General features: G+C 37.9%; 1 protein-coding gene across 1 annotated transcript in view; it reads right to left on the reverse strand.

Annotated features, from left to right (window-relative positions):
• Positions 1-14,965, reverse strand: part of ADCYAP1R1 (ADCYAP receptor type I) — a 93,135-nt gene that overhangs the window by 54,688 nt on the left and 23,482 nt on the right. Inside the window, exon 3 of the mRNA XM_035899639.1 lies at positions 3,449-3,556. Coding sequence (XP_035755532.1) covers positions 3,449-3,556 — 108 coding nt within the window. The remainder of the gene's footprint in view (positions 1-3,448; positions 3,557-14,965) is intronic.

The raw sequence follows: 14,965 nt of genomic DNA on the forward strand, positions 1-14,965 counted from the left end.
CCAGTGGATACTGTAACAATCTATAAAATGTGATTAGTCATGTCTTACAAACATTTTAGTTATCGAATAACCCTTTATTTAAGGAACCATCATAAAAGGTGACTTTTTTCATTAAGCCCTCATTGAAACAAATATACTTGACTAATTAAAATTAGCAGCAATGATAGTGAAAACTCATGCTGATTCACCCAGGAGAGTGATTCTGGATGTAGATATTTCCACCTTGGGGTCACTGGTGCAAATCCAGACAGATCTGTAGAGATTTCAAACTACTCCAGATTAAATGTTTATTTGTTTATCTAATGAATTATGAATCTTGGTTTTGTTCCTACTGAGCAGATGTCCAAAAATCACTTTTGTTAGTGATCCTGTAAGGAGATAAAGAAAGCAGGAGATACGTTTACACTGGACTGACTACTCCTCCCCTAGAGCCATATAATCACCTTGCTACAGGTCAAACGTGAAGGACAGTATGTGAACAGGTCTGAAAATCCTAGGAAAATAATTTAAAAATATTATTTCAGTACTTTTTTTTTATATAGCTCTAGTTATAGCAGAGATTTTCATTTTATATATATATATTGTTTTTCTACAATGTATTTTACTTTTTATTTAGAAAAAAAAATAGTCTTTCCCATTAACAGGTAACCGGTTAATTAAGTGCTGGAATAGATTGTATTGAGCTAATCTTGTCTTTGAGGAGGAAGATGGGTTAGATGATTTCTCAAGAACCTTCCTAGCCTTAATTACTTCAGAAGTGGTAGCACCACAGAAAAGAAATTTCATCAGTGAAAGTGAAAAAGCACCATATTTGTGTGGGATATTAACAGAAGCATCACAAACATCCCTTGAAATAAAGAATAGCTAAAAAGTCCATGGCAGAGGTGTGTAGACAGGTTGGCAGTGGGGGACATTTCCCATGTGCTGGAGATGTACACGGCACCACTCTCCATAGCATTAAACTAGCTATATCTCTGAGCCCAAAAGAGGCAGGGAGAGAGGAAAAAAAGTGTGATGTTATGTTACCATGTGTTAGCACACTGTAGCTTGAGGGTATGTAGGGGGTGTAGATTACAAGCCACCAAAAAGGAGGGGTTCTAATGGAAATTTGGACAGGCGCTGTATGAGCAGCAGACTTGAAGTTCTATCAGAAGATAACAATATATCAGCCATCTGCCGATGCACAATAAATAACATAAAAGTATTTTGCCTGCAGGCTGCAAGCATCACTGATAACTGGATAGCAAAAACTTTTGGTTGAGTGTATATCCTGTGTAAAGGGTGACCAGAATTGATTTGATAATCAGGCTGAATGACATGCAGTCAACAAAAATTTATTACGAAGTCATGGAGAACTAAAAAAAAAAACAACCAAAACCCCACCAAACAAAAAACCTAAAACAAAAACCCCAAAGAAAATGGAAAGAGGGAAGAATAATTCTTTGCCAATGGTGGATGCTGATGTGTTGTTTTTTCTATGATCACTAAACATGGATGGCTCGATAAATGCCATTGTGCCCACTGAGTTAATACTGAACCAATATTACAGTAGTAAAGATCATGTTTAATTATACTGGCTATAATTAAAGCACATAGAATTACATTCATAATTATATTTTCATACCTGATAATTTAAAGAGGGACTTCTCTTTCCCCATTCAAAAATTAGGTGCCTAGTTTAAGTGAATTGCCCTTAGCACTTGCTGGATAAAGAGGTGTCTCCAAGGCATGATTCACCTCATGTCTCTTGGAATTACATAAATTCCCTTCTCTGGGTCTCTCTCTTTCTCCACTGACTACAGATGGAGTCTAGAGGACTTGTATGAAGAAACGCTTGAGTTTCATATACATAAATTTAGCCTAGGTAATGATCACCCTTAAATTCTTCTGCATTTCACAAGACCACTGGCACTTGCTTCAATGTCTGGATGAGTTCAGATGGATATATTTAAAGGTATTTCTGCATGCCTGGAGTTGTATATGAAACACTTACTGCCTCCCACAAACTATGTGCTGTGTGTGGCAATGCAGAGAAGGTGGATTTTGCACTCAAGAGTGTAAATGAATAATTCATTGGTAAAATAATCTTTGGGAAAAAGGATCCTGGGGGAAAATGATGAGCTTGTTCCTCAATGGACAGTGCTAATTAAGTGATCTGCAATAGCCTAGAGGGGTACTAGGAGGAGGTTGACAAAACTGTGTTAATTATCAGAAAAGGCTTGTTGTTAGTTAACTCTGAAGGGAAGACTTAGCCTCCCAGTTATTCACTCGGGAAGATAATCTCATGGAATCTTGGGGGGGGGAAAAAAAAAAAAAAAAAGAATTTAAAGAGAACATCTAGTCATACCATGTATCTGCTGTGAACAACTTAATAGTTATTTCCTCCTGTCTGCACACTCTTGTTTTTACCTGGCAATTTTTCATGCATTTCAAAGGTAAAAAAATCAAGAATGGACAAGATTTTTTTTGTATCATGCAAACAGTAGCTTGCACAGAGACTCTTCCCATTAAAAAGCACTAGGTAGTATTAATAACTAGGTCTAGTAGCTAGTATTACCACTACTAAAGTAGGCTCTCCTTTTAATAGCAACTCATTTGGAAGCAGTGGCTGGGTTGTATAAGGATTAAAGCTGGGGTCTAATAGGGTTTGGTTATGAAGCGTGATGAATGCATGGGACTTTTGGTCCAAGATAAAGTGGTAGGGGAAAGAGAGAAAAGAGAAAATGCACCAGCCTAGCTGACCATCTTCATATGCTTTGCAAGACAAAGGACAACTCTTCTGGGCAGCAATGCATGCTGGAATCAGAAACTGTCCATTTGACCAAACCCTGTGCAGGCAGGTTTCTGATCTTTTGCTTGCTTGGTTGCTGGTGTCAGATGCAAGGGCAGTAGGATGGTGACATCTCATATCTACAGACCACAAAAGGGTGTGATGGAGCTTCTGCTTCTCTCCAGAAATCTTTAGTTCCCACTGACTCTTCCCTGGACTACCAACACGAGAGCACCTCACATAGATACCAGACAACCAATGTTCTCCTTAGGCGTGAGCAGAACCCAGATCTGAGTTTTAGTTAGGTTCTAAGATAGGTTTGAATTGAATCCAAGTTATCCAAGACCCAAACATGGTTTCAGGTCTCATTGATCTCAGTGAAGACCCAATGGCAAAACATCTGTTATAGCAATTGGACTTGGTGATGTTTTCGTGTTGTATAATCTGTGAAGGCTTTTTTTCACACATTCCCTCCCATTCCTGCACACACACACATGCACATATCTACACACAAACATCCTGGTTTTCTGTAGTATTTTCTTAAACTGAAGTCCAAATTCAGCCCTCTGTAGAGTTTTTGATTTCCCTTTTTACCGAGTATCTAAGTGAGGTTTTACACTCATGCTGGCCATGCAGCTTTACCAGACAGAGGCAAAGAACAAAGAGAAAATACTTTACCATCTTCAGAGATGATAAATCTGAACAGTGCAGGACACTTGACAAAGACAATTTCACCCACACTTGCAGGTTTCCAGCATGTAATATTGTCCCACATTCCTGGACAACCTATAGAAGAGAAGGAGGGATAAAATACATTAGTAGTGGAAATCCATTCCTTTCTTCACGCTGTTATTGCACGTTATAGTTGGTTCTCTCTTATCCATAAAAATGAGCTTGTTTAGAATAATAAACAGTATCATTTTCTAATATGCTTTTCCTGGAATAAAATAATTTTCATTCATAGGAATAGCATAAAACATGTAGTTGCATGGCCCAATAATGACCAGACTACCCTAGAAGAAAACTTTTCTTAGTCCCAGTTGAATCACTCCAATATATACTAGTAACAAATTTTCCCTTGAACATTAAATCTACTGCCATGCAGCTATCTTTTAGTATAAATTAGCTATCTTTCAGTATTGCCAAGTTAATCTTTACGCATCTTTGATTTATATTGTACACATTTTTGTTGGCTCTAATCCTTGTCAAAGGTTGGGTACTGGCACATTTTGGAATTTGATCCAGGGAGATGACTGGAAACTGAAAACCAGATTCTGCTTCATCCTACAATGAGTTTTGTGCATATGTGGGGGAAGCTCACCTCTTTCATGTGGTTCATTTTCTTAAAAAAATATTGGAAGCAGAAATCTCCTCCATTAGTAAAGAACCATCATAGTATCATTCACTACCTTTACTGCAATTTTTGCCCTACAGAATATAAACTCACAATGTCAAAAGTATTATTTTGACCTCTAATGATTTATTGGATAAGCTAAAGACACCAGGCCTTTAATAATTGTTAAGAGTTCAGGCTTCAGGTAACAAGGTTTGAACTAAAGAACTGTGTGGTAAAGAACCAAACTTCTGTTACATGCATGAAGAAAGAGGAGATGATGGGATTATGGACGGGAGCTGTGTTCTCTTAGGATATAGGAAGTATTCAGGTCTCGTGCTATTGTAAATACAGCAAAGGAACCCAGCTCCTGCTTCTTTCTGATCACTGTGTCAGAGACATGGCAAACTATGACTGGCTCACAAGAAGCATAAGCCCTCCTGTAATTCTGTAAACCACCATCTTACTAGTTCATAAAGCTAAAAGACCTACTCAGTGTACAGAAAAACTCAGAGCAATCTCTCAAATTTCATACAAATGTTTAAAAAAAAAAAAAAGACTTAGTGAAGGAATCTCAAATGGGAATCATCTTCTACCTCAGCAAGGAAAAGAAAGAAAAATGAAAACTAGATATCTCCAATACTCATTTACATTTGAAGTTGAGATTGAGCACATAATCTTATCAACTGTTCAAAGCCACAAGCTCCACAATTTTCTAAGTGGTTTTCTGTTGATATACTCTCTCTTTGACTATGTACCAGGAAAAATAAGATCTTCAGTAAAAGTAGATAATGCTTCAAACTGTCACACTTTCAGCCTGGACCAAGTAAAATATAATGAGCTTTGGGTGATCAACTTGTAAAAACAGCGTGAGCTTTATCAGCCTTGGTGATAGTAGCAGATTTCCATCAGTGGAGAATGTATGGTCACAGGGCTGGACTTGGTTTATTTTTATCATCAGCTTCAGAGGCAAGGAATCAAGCCCTGTGTTTTTTCACAAAATATAAGCCAGATACTACCATACATGGTGGGTAGGGCAGTTCTGAGTGATATAGTGTTTGAAGAATTATGTTAGTCTCAAATAACACTGTTAGGATGTTATATGGCATATGATAAGCACTTGGTAATCATTCTTTCAAATTAAAGGATGCAGCATCAGATCACATCACGTAAATAAATAAGCATGCAAAATCCTGATCCTATTAGCTAAAAATCCTTCGGCTTTGCCAGACGCAGCAGAATACAATATTACTGCAAAAATGCTCACTAATTCATTTCCAGCAGAAGCTGTAAAAAAGGAAACCTTTACATTTCTCTCTCTTCTTTCTTCCACTCCTACCCCAAGTTGTTTACTTTGCCAGATGGGGATCTCATTGTGTGAATACTGTGATTCACTAGAACATCTCCAAAAGGCTCCAAGTCTAGGGTTTGAAAAGTTTTTTGATACAATCAGCATACTAAAGATGGAAATCAAGATCACATTGAGTGCTATTAGATTTATTGTCTGTGATAACTAGTGCCTGTCCACGCAGTAGGAACTGTATTTACCATGTAAATCTGCAGACATGTAGTAATAGGTTTATAGTTCACTGATGTATGGCACTCTGTACAAAAGTAAAGGATATGTAAATATCCATGGTAATGAGACATTTGCTTACAAGAGGTGTTAGAGACAACCAGAGCAGCTAATGAGATCCGAGAATGCGAGCCTTGCTCACTTAAAATAAATGAGTTTTAAAGGAATAGGGAAATTTGTTATTATTACTTCAACATCAATTGTCTTCCGAACACTGGGATGGCAATAGACACTGCAAACCAACCTAAAGAAATGCAAGGCAATCCTCATACTGCAGCCAAGAAGGTATAGACATGGAATAAATATTTCATAGCACTGTCTTTCAAATTCAGTTATACCAAGTGGCTGCTTTTGTAGTAATACCATGCAGAGCTAAAAAATAGCCCTATTTAAAAAGACATTATAAGTTCATTGTGCTATAAAACACTGATGCGCTGACATTGGAAGACAGGGATACAGAAGCAGAGAGGTAAGTAATGTGCCCAAGTTACTAAAATAGGTGAGTGATGGAGATGGGAAAGAATTCATAATCAAAGAGAATATTGTCTGATCCTGCTTAGAAAAACATATTTGAAACAAACAACATATAAAAGCAAAGAAAAGAATGACAAAAAATAATAAATCTAATAAAGGCCAGTGTGCATAATCCCCTTACATTTGTAAACCATGATACAGCCAGCAACTCCCACTGGGTGAAATCTGCCCACGGAAATCAATGTGACTTGAGTGTGGAACTGCACAGTGGGGATCTCCTCTAGCACTGACGGTATGTCTCCACTGCCGTGTGATGTGCCGTGTGATGTTGGGGTGCCCGAGCTAGCTTTGAAAGAGGTAGCTCAGACACTGCAAGCAGCAAGGCGCAGCTTCAAGTGGGCAAACATTCCTGGTTCTTAGCATGTTAGAAATCAGTAATAACAACAGAGAGTTTTAAAGAATAAGTTTTCATATGGAGCAGAGTGAAAAGTGATGGTCTTGTTAATGGATGGTCTTGAAAACAGGGAACCTTGTAGAAAACACAAACTCTGCCTTCCCTTCCCACATCTACACTGCAACCCGCATACTGAAATTCATTTTTAGTAAACTTCATGAGATTCATCTCAGTAAGTGATGTAAAGCTTGGCATGTGATCTTGGGTAATTACTTATGCCCTGTTTATAGCATGGGCAGAAGAGTGCTTCATCTTATTCAGCTGCCACGTCCTCTCTGATGGGATAGATGACCCTTTGGGAGCCCCCATTGCTTGTCACTTACTTTTGAGGTAAGACAAAGTAGTCAGTCAACTATTGGATTATTGTTACCATTCTTATTTCAGGATTGGTTTAACTTCAGGTGGCTAAGACCTACCCTTCTACCCTATTCAGCTAAGCAAAGTTTCCTCTGTAGTTCATGTAGTTCATGAAGAGAGACTTTCCAACTAGGGGTAATCCCATTTTATGGTGGTGGTGGTGGTGAATCACACTGTAAGTGTACTTCCATCTCTCCACTGACTACAGTCAGTAGAACGAGGCTAAGAACTAGCTTAGCCTAGACAGCTGCCTGTTCAAAGGCTGAAGCTTGTGTTTGCCATAGAGTCTCTATGGGGTCTTTTGGAGAAGACATGAATCAACTCTACCCTCTGGGCAGAGGGCTGACCAGTGGCTATGCAGCCTCCCTTAGCCACTTTCTGATCTTGAGCAGAGGATTCCAGCTGCGGCAGGTTACTGCCGGCTATGAATGGTGCCAGCATAGCTGTGCAGCTCCTGAGTAATTCACACGACAGGCAAACCGCAGTGGCTGCTTATGAAAAGCCACATGATCAATCCCTACATCTCTGTCTCAAGCTTCTTCCTGTAAAAGCGAGATGAAACTCATGTTTAGACTGCAAGCTCCCCGTGGCAGGATCCACCTTGTACTGTTCTTGTGAAATGTACTCCAAAAAAACCCAGTCCTGATTTCAGCTGAATCCGCAATATGGATTTTATATGAATTTCATATGAAGCCCACAACACCTAAGTTTAAATTCAATATTATGGAAGCTGAGGGGAGTGCCTCATATACCTAAAGATGGATCTGACTTGGGAGCAACCGAAAAAGAAGAGCACTTTCAGAGAAAGACCAAATTTCATAACGAGGAGGAAACTATGGGTATTTATCACTGCAGAACCTTCTGATGCAATTTTAAAATTATACCAAGCACTGAAACCATTCTAGTCATCCTCTCTCCGCGGAGGTTCACACAAGCCTTATTCCTGTCCTTTGCTTCAAATTAAGCCTCCAGGAGAAAAACACTTTCTCTTCTAACCTGCTACTCCTGGCAGCTGAAAGGCTCCCTTCTTACCTGAAATATTGGGACAAGCACCAAGAGAAAAAAATAAAAAAACCTGAAGCAAGTCATGCTGGCAGAATAGCAGGTATAAAGAGCTCTTCTGAAATTGTTTAGTACCTTATCTTCTTATTCTCTCTGTCTAAGGCTGTCCTGAGAGTCCCAGTTTTGATAGTGGCTGGATATAAAACCAGATTTTAGGCAACCCCATAGCTGAAGTTCACCGCGTTCAAGGCACAGACCTTACTTTAAATCCACTGAGAATAGGATCTGCTATCTTCCACCAACACGGAGCCGCTATGTCACCAGGGCCATGTACAAGTTGGTTTTTTCTATAGATTTATGTCCTATTTTCTCCTGGTGTCTCTGCTGCAATACCCTCATTTACACTATATTTAAATCCTCTTAACAGTATCCACAACAACCTCCAATGTCCTTATCCTGTCCCTAGTGCAAAATGCCTCCTTCTCATCTCTGCTAACTTTTTGGCAAGAGGAGGCACAAAAGCAGAGATGTGAGGTTTGTAAGGCAAGGCCCTGTGTACTAATTCACTGCTCACTCGTTCACTCCTCTTAATTAAGTGGGCAAGTCCTACCTGTTCCTCTCTCAATGAAAGTAATTTTTTGGACATCTTTCTTGTACTCAGCACTCCATTGTCACAAAACATAGAGGAATTTGTAGCTTTGAGACTAGTCCACCTCTGTCAAATGTGGCAGACTTTATTCAGTGGACTCAAAATTATTGGGGGGAGGGGGGGGCAGGGAGTGAAAAAAGGCATGACAGGACAATGGGCCAAGGGATTTATGGATTCATACACAGACAGAAGGGAATACACAAGAATTTGCATAGCATTTGTTTCCTTGGGGAAACAAGAAAAAATTAAAATACATAAATGTTATAATTCTGTATTTTTCGTCTATGAAAATAAAGGCTTGAGGTGAAAATCCATCCTTTTGGCTTACAGTATTCAGTTTGATTTTCAGTTCCTCTCCTCATTTATTAGTTTAAAATATCACATTCAAGGTCATATTGCCTTCAGGAGAGTAATACCAAGGGAAACATAATGTTACAAGCCAGCTTATTGAACTGAATTATGCGATGCACAATAACTTTTAAAGGGCATACTACATATAAAGCCTTTCAGAGAGAGGGAGAATATGAGGCAGGTGCTCTCTATCTTTCATAAATCTAGGTAAATATTGAAACAAATAATGGCTTAAGCAAGGCTTGGATATGGGGCCTAGATTTTCAAAATTCATTAACATTTAAAAATACAGGTATCTTATAGGAGGTCCTATTACCAAGATGGTAGTTCTGTAGGTGTTTCAAGGTAGGCAGCAAACTTCTAACGCTGTCAGATTTAATAGTCTCTTTTGAAAGTCCAGACCATAAGAGAGTAGAAAAAAATCAACTAAAATTCCAGAGTTATAAAAGGGGAGAAGAAACACAAAGAGGAGAACAAACACTACAAGAAGATATTCTATGTTGGAAAAGAGAATACTTGATCATGCACAAGGAAAAAAAGTCATTCCTTCCTTAAAATGTCTTATATAAAAAGCAGGCATGAAAGACTGAGTACAAGGGAAAGGTGAGCAAAGAAAAAGGAAAGGTTTTTTTTTCCTTCTCAGTTCTGCTCCCAATAGATTTTGGAATTATTTGAACACAGTCTATTTTTTCAGCATATGTCATCTGGACGAGCTAATACACCAAGAATTTGTTCCTTTATCCAAACTTTACTGCTGTTGCACTGAGATGCATCTTGCCTTGTCTAACATGGTATTCATTCATCTTAACTGTATAAACATTATGCATGTAAAGCTGAGCTAAGTTCTTCTACATTTCTTTTACTGTGCGTGAAGAAAAGCAGACACCTCTGGAGGGCACTGCTAGAGGGTTTATAAGATAAATTATCCCCTGAAGACACATATTTTTTTCCAATGATTAGAAAAAGCACCAAGAGAAAACATAATTTTAGGCTTAAAATAACTGGAATTAGAGCAGAGGAGTTCCACATGTATAGTCCAAGTGACTTGGCTAGGGCTGTATGTGAAGAACAATAAACCGTGGTAAAACTTACCAGCAGTTGGCCCGCCTTAATATTTTCCATTACCTTTCTCTAGATAACTGCTGCCCCAGTATAAAGTTATGCAACACTATATCACAACTATTTAGAATGCATTGTTTATGTAATGATAATTATATAAACTATGATAGCATTTTCTCCTGGTACATCATTATCAGTAAAGTGAGTTGTTTTATGGGATGACATTTTCAGAGATCTAAAACATATTAGGTGCAGCATTGTTTTCAAAGAACTATTAAAAATATCCGTTTATTTTATGAAAGAGAACATTGGAAAAATTATTTGAGATATTTCACTTCTTATCTACCAAGTTAATCCTAGATTATATTGAAAAAATAAAAGTGAAAGAAACAGAAACAATGTTTTTTTTCTTTCAGTGGAATGGTAAATTCTACAGCATAACAGTAGAAGAAGATGCACTGAAGATAACAGGCTTTAGGTCTCAGCAGATTAAGTGCATATCCTTTCCATTTGGCAAACGTAAATTGTATATTTTAGAACTGGGAGCCAGTCTTTTTTACTAGAGTTTAACAGAGAGAATTTCCCTGGGTTTGGATGTTCTGCATTACTCAAGCACTTTGGTTCACCTTCTGACCACCTTAGGAGTGAGACACACAAATTATAAATTAGAATGCTACTTTTATTCCTAGTGGTTTGGTGGGGAAAAAAGTAGATATAAATACACACACAAGTCACTGTTTGCCCGTGATCTGTCTCAGAGGTGAAAAGAGAATGAAGAACTTCTCATTCGTGCAAAAATTCAACTAGCACAACTCTCCTCAAGAGGGTGAAAGGTTCTTATCTACGTCTCATGTGAAATGCCTCAAAAGGAAAGGTTAATATTAAATTATTTTTTTCCTCAAACATTTTGCACATGGAAATGATCAACTTTTAAATGACAGGAGCTCTTATCTATAATTAGAGAGCTATAAAACTTTTTTCTTCTTTTAAATCTGTTTAATTCTTTACAATGACAGGATATTTACTCTAAGCTCACACTTATTGCTGTTCTTGCATTGTCACCTGCCAAGAAAACCTCATCCAAGAAAACCTCCAGAATCCTTTAAGTGCTGCCAACCAATTGGCCTTAGGTGAGCTTTGGAGAGTTTTAAAGGGAAACTTCAGTTTGGCAAAATCTTTGGAACATTTCTTTGTCTATTTATACAGAAGAGTAAAAAAACCAATAATCTGGGAAATAGAGGTGGTTTTTATTAAAACTTTCTTTAAATATAATTAAAAGGATTGGTTATTCATCTATGAGAAAGTCACCACTTTGCTGTTATGGAGACAGAGAGACTCTGAAATTACTCAAAAAATCGGGAGATTTTATTCCATCGCTGCTGGAGGACAGAATGCCACTTACAAGATGCAGAACCTGAGCCGGTGTCCAGCTCACCAGCTGCAGATAACCTGGCATCACTCAGGACATGGGTTGTGTGAGATCACGGGGTACTGCTGGAGCCAGCCTTGCCTGGCAGCAGTTGGTACCCCTTACTTTTTTTATTGCTGGTGGCAGCTGAAACAACTGTCATTGTCCTACCCCATCACCGCACCATTCTGACTCATTTCCCTCCCTTCTTAGGAGAAGAAGAAATGCATGCATTTTCTGTATCAAGCCTATCTTCCATTAATTCTCAAAAGGCTTTGCATACTTCATAGTGCTACAAATCTTAATCCTTAAGTCTCTGGGATCAAAGTAATTTCTGGGAAGAGCACAGTAAAAATACTGGCTGAAGTTTGCAGAGTTAAGACAGAGTTTGAGAAGAAAGCAATGGAGTAAGAACCCAAAAGATGTCCTCTTCCACAAAGGCTTGCCTACCTCTGTCAGATGCTGCCCAAATGGATCCTCCCATTCACAGGTGCAACCTACCCAATAAAAAGGGATTGACTAAGGATGGCAGGGTGGAGCACTATCAGCTGTGTCCTACCTTTTTGAATAGTTTCAATTAACAATATTAACTAAGCCTATAATTGGTGTGGTGATGGAGGAGCTGGATAGAAATAAATATATATTATATACATATATACATATAAAATATTATATATAGTATATTTTTTTCCCCACAAGTATTAATGTGCCTTACAGCAATAGGGCTGTAGGTATGGAATCTTTCCAAGCTGTGCAGCTGAACAGTTTGTTACTACTTTTGCCACCCATGGAGAGTAGTCACATTTGGCCCATTATTAGATTTATGGGCCTGTGAAGAAGACATCTGTAAAGATCACTACGGTAACTAGTTACCATGGATACAGAGAAAGTAGAAATTTTTTTAGTATGTCTTTTTGCTGTTTTGGAGTCTGCATTCCTTTGAAAATTAAGAACGACTTAGGTTGCATGGAAGAAGTTGAGAGGAAGGTTTGGTAGCAGGTCTTTTGAGCATTGAGGTTTCCCAGTAATAAATTCAGGGCTTTAAATCTGTTCTGTCATGAAAAAAAAAAAAAAATATAACACATTCCTTTGACTTGTTAGTTTCTAACATCTCACAACACTGAAGTGGGTCTACGATGGGACACAAACCTTGAAACAGTCTCTAGGCATGGGGTTATATTTCAATTTTAAAAAATCCCAGTGTAGTAGAACAAGATTTTCAATAGAACTTATTCAGGCAAAGCCTGAGGTCAACAGCTGCCTAGTCAATTAAATTTGTCAGGAATTTTGACTTGTTTCTTAAAGGATAAAGACTTGCTATTTTCAGTTGTGCAACGTCTGTCTGTTTAGTTTGGTAGACCAAACTAAACAGACAGACGTTGAACAACTGAAAATAGCAACTGACCTCAAGTCTATATGGCTGATAATTTCAGAACTTAGATTAAATTCTGTTACACATATATCAACTTCCCTCAAAAGAATTTACAAATTATTGTTATTTAGGTTTCATGGTAGCTCTGGGGGTAATGAGATTTTTTTTGCTTTTTTTACAGCTGGAAAACAAAACAAAACAAAACAAAAGAAGTGGTGGCATTGAAAGCTAAACACTCTCCAGAGCAAGAGTTGTAACAGAGCTCAGAAGCAAGCTGTCCTTTCATATTCAGACTCCTGTCCTCCCCACTTTCTTGTTTTTCTATTGTTTATAAATAGAGTTATCTCAGTGGAAAAGGCACTTCTGTAGTTGAAGATTACTTATAACAGATCTTGGGCCAAATTCATTCCTGATGTAACCACGGTGACGCCAATGTGGATACTCTTGAGAGTCATTTATTCCTTGTTTACTCCTTCGAATCTTCTGAGAATGAGAAATGACTGAATTAAATAACTTAATTTCTTCCAGTGTGCAAATTCCATAATCTCTCCTGGAAATTGTTCTAGTGGTGAGTCAAACAATTCCTTATTAGAACCCATGGGACCTTATGATCTAGTGGAGGAAACAAAGAAATAAATACATTATAAAATCCAGTTCGTACTCTGTTAAGAGGCGTGTTAACACATTGCAGTTCATACTCCTGCACAGGAAGACAGAAGCTGCATTTTGTTCAAGCTTTTGGAGTAACTGAAAAACAAATCTTGAGGCAAAAGTGTGATTCAGTAACAATGTCAGAGTTCAACAAAGCCTGTCTCCTGTTTCATATGAGCTTCTCTGATTCTGCCCACAATGCTGAGGAGTAGAAAAAATAACACCAGAAAATAAATGTAATCCAGCCTCACAAGGATTTGCACGCATCTGGGAAATTTTGGTCACTATGAAAGTGTCTAAAGTAAATGATATTACTTTTTAGTAAGTTCCCAACTACTGGATGCCTTCCTGTCAAAAGTAAAGATATATAAAGCTATATGCCTTGATCTGGGCAGGTTACAATCTGAAGTTGGTGAAAAGGCAATGTGAGGGGTATTAATAGATGAAAATGGAGGTAGAATGCATGATGAAGAAGGGCAATAGAGATGTTAGTGAAGCATGGAGAACCATCATGATCATTCCCCTGGCAATATCCAGAAAAAAGTAAATGTGTACACACTGCTCACAACTCTACATTGTGTACACTACAAAATACAAAATCTCCCAACAACCTATAGTAAAATCCAAAAAAGCAAACCCCATAAACATCATAAAGAGACATAGGAAGAGGTCAGAGGTATTTTTGACGTCTTAGATACATGAAACAAGTTAGGTGGAAATGCCCTGAAAACTGTAGGAAGTGCACACAGGAAGGCCCAAAATTACAATGGTGGTAACGCCAAATCTGAATCACTAGAGACAAGGTAATTCTCCTTTCCTTGCTTTTAGGTCAGACCCTTGGAGAAAAGTGGAGTGGATCTGTCTGTCTTTGTTTAAAGACTGGAGGGATACAGTAGGAAATTGGAACCAGTCATTAGAGAGTGCTGAAGCTGCCATCACTACTTGATGATTTATGGTTTCAACTTCCAGGCATATAGAGATATGCATCAAACCTCCAACACTGCTGGTTTAGTCACTACCTCCATTAAAACCATTACAGTAGTAATTGCAGGAAGTGGTATTTTGAGAAGAATGTGGGGTTTAACCATATTTTGGAAAAAAAAGTGTCTGCAGATCCTCATTTTCCCTTTGCTTATTCCTGTAAGTAAGGATTTAATTCCAACAAAGTCAAATATTTTCTCCATGTGTATATTTTCTCCATGTATAAAGGTGCTATAAGTTGGAGACTAATTGTTTTAGAGAATCTAGAGATGGATTAAAAAAAAAATATGAAAACTAATTAAGTATATTATTCCTTCTCCCTCTGTTCTTACTAGAAAAGGTTAAAGACCTAGTAGGAAGAGAAATTGTTCTGTGGTGTTGCTCACAAATATGTGTGGGCAGGTAATTACACTCCATCTGAGGTAATAACTAACTATGAAAATTTACATGCATATAATCAATATTCTTCTACTGGTGGTATTTATTGGAAAGTGGAATAATTATGGAAAAACAGAAAATAAGGCTAAA

This window comes from Egretta garzetta, unplaced genomic scaffold, assembly GCF_000687185.1.
Source record: "Egretta garzetta isolate BGI_Z169 unplaced genomic scaffold, ASM68718v1 scaffold117, whole genome shotgun sequence".
NCBI classification, from domain to species: domain Eukaryota; kingdom Metazoa; phylum Chordata; class Aves; order Pelecaniformes; family Ardeidae; genus Egretta; species Egretta garzetta.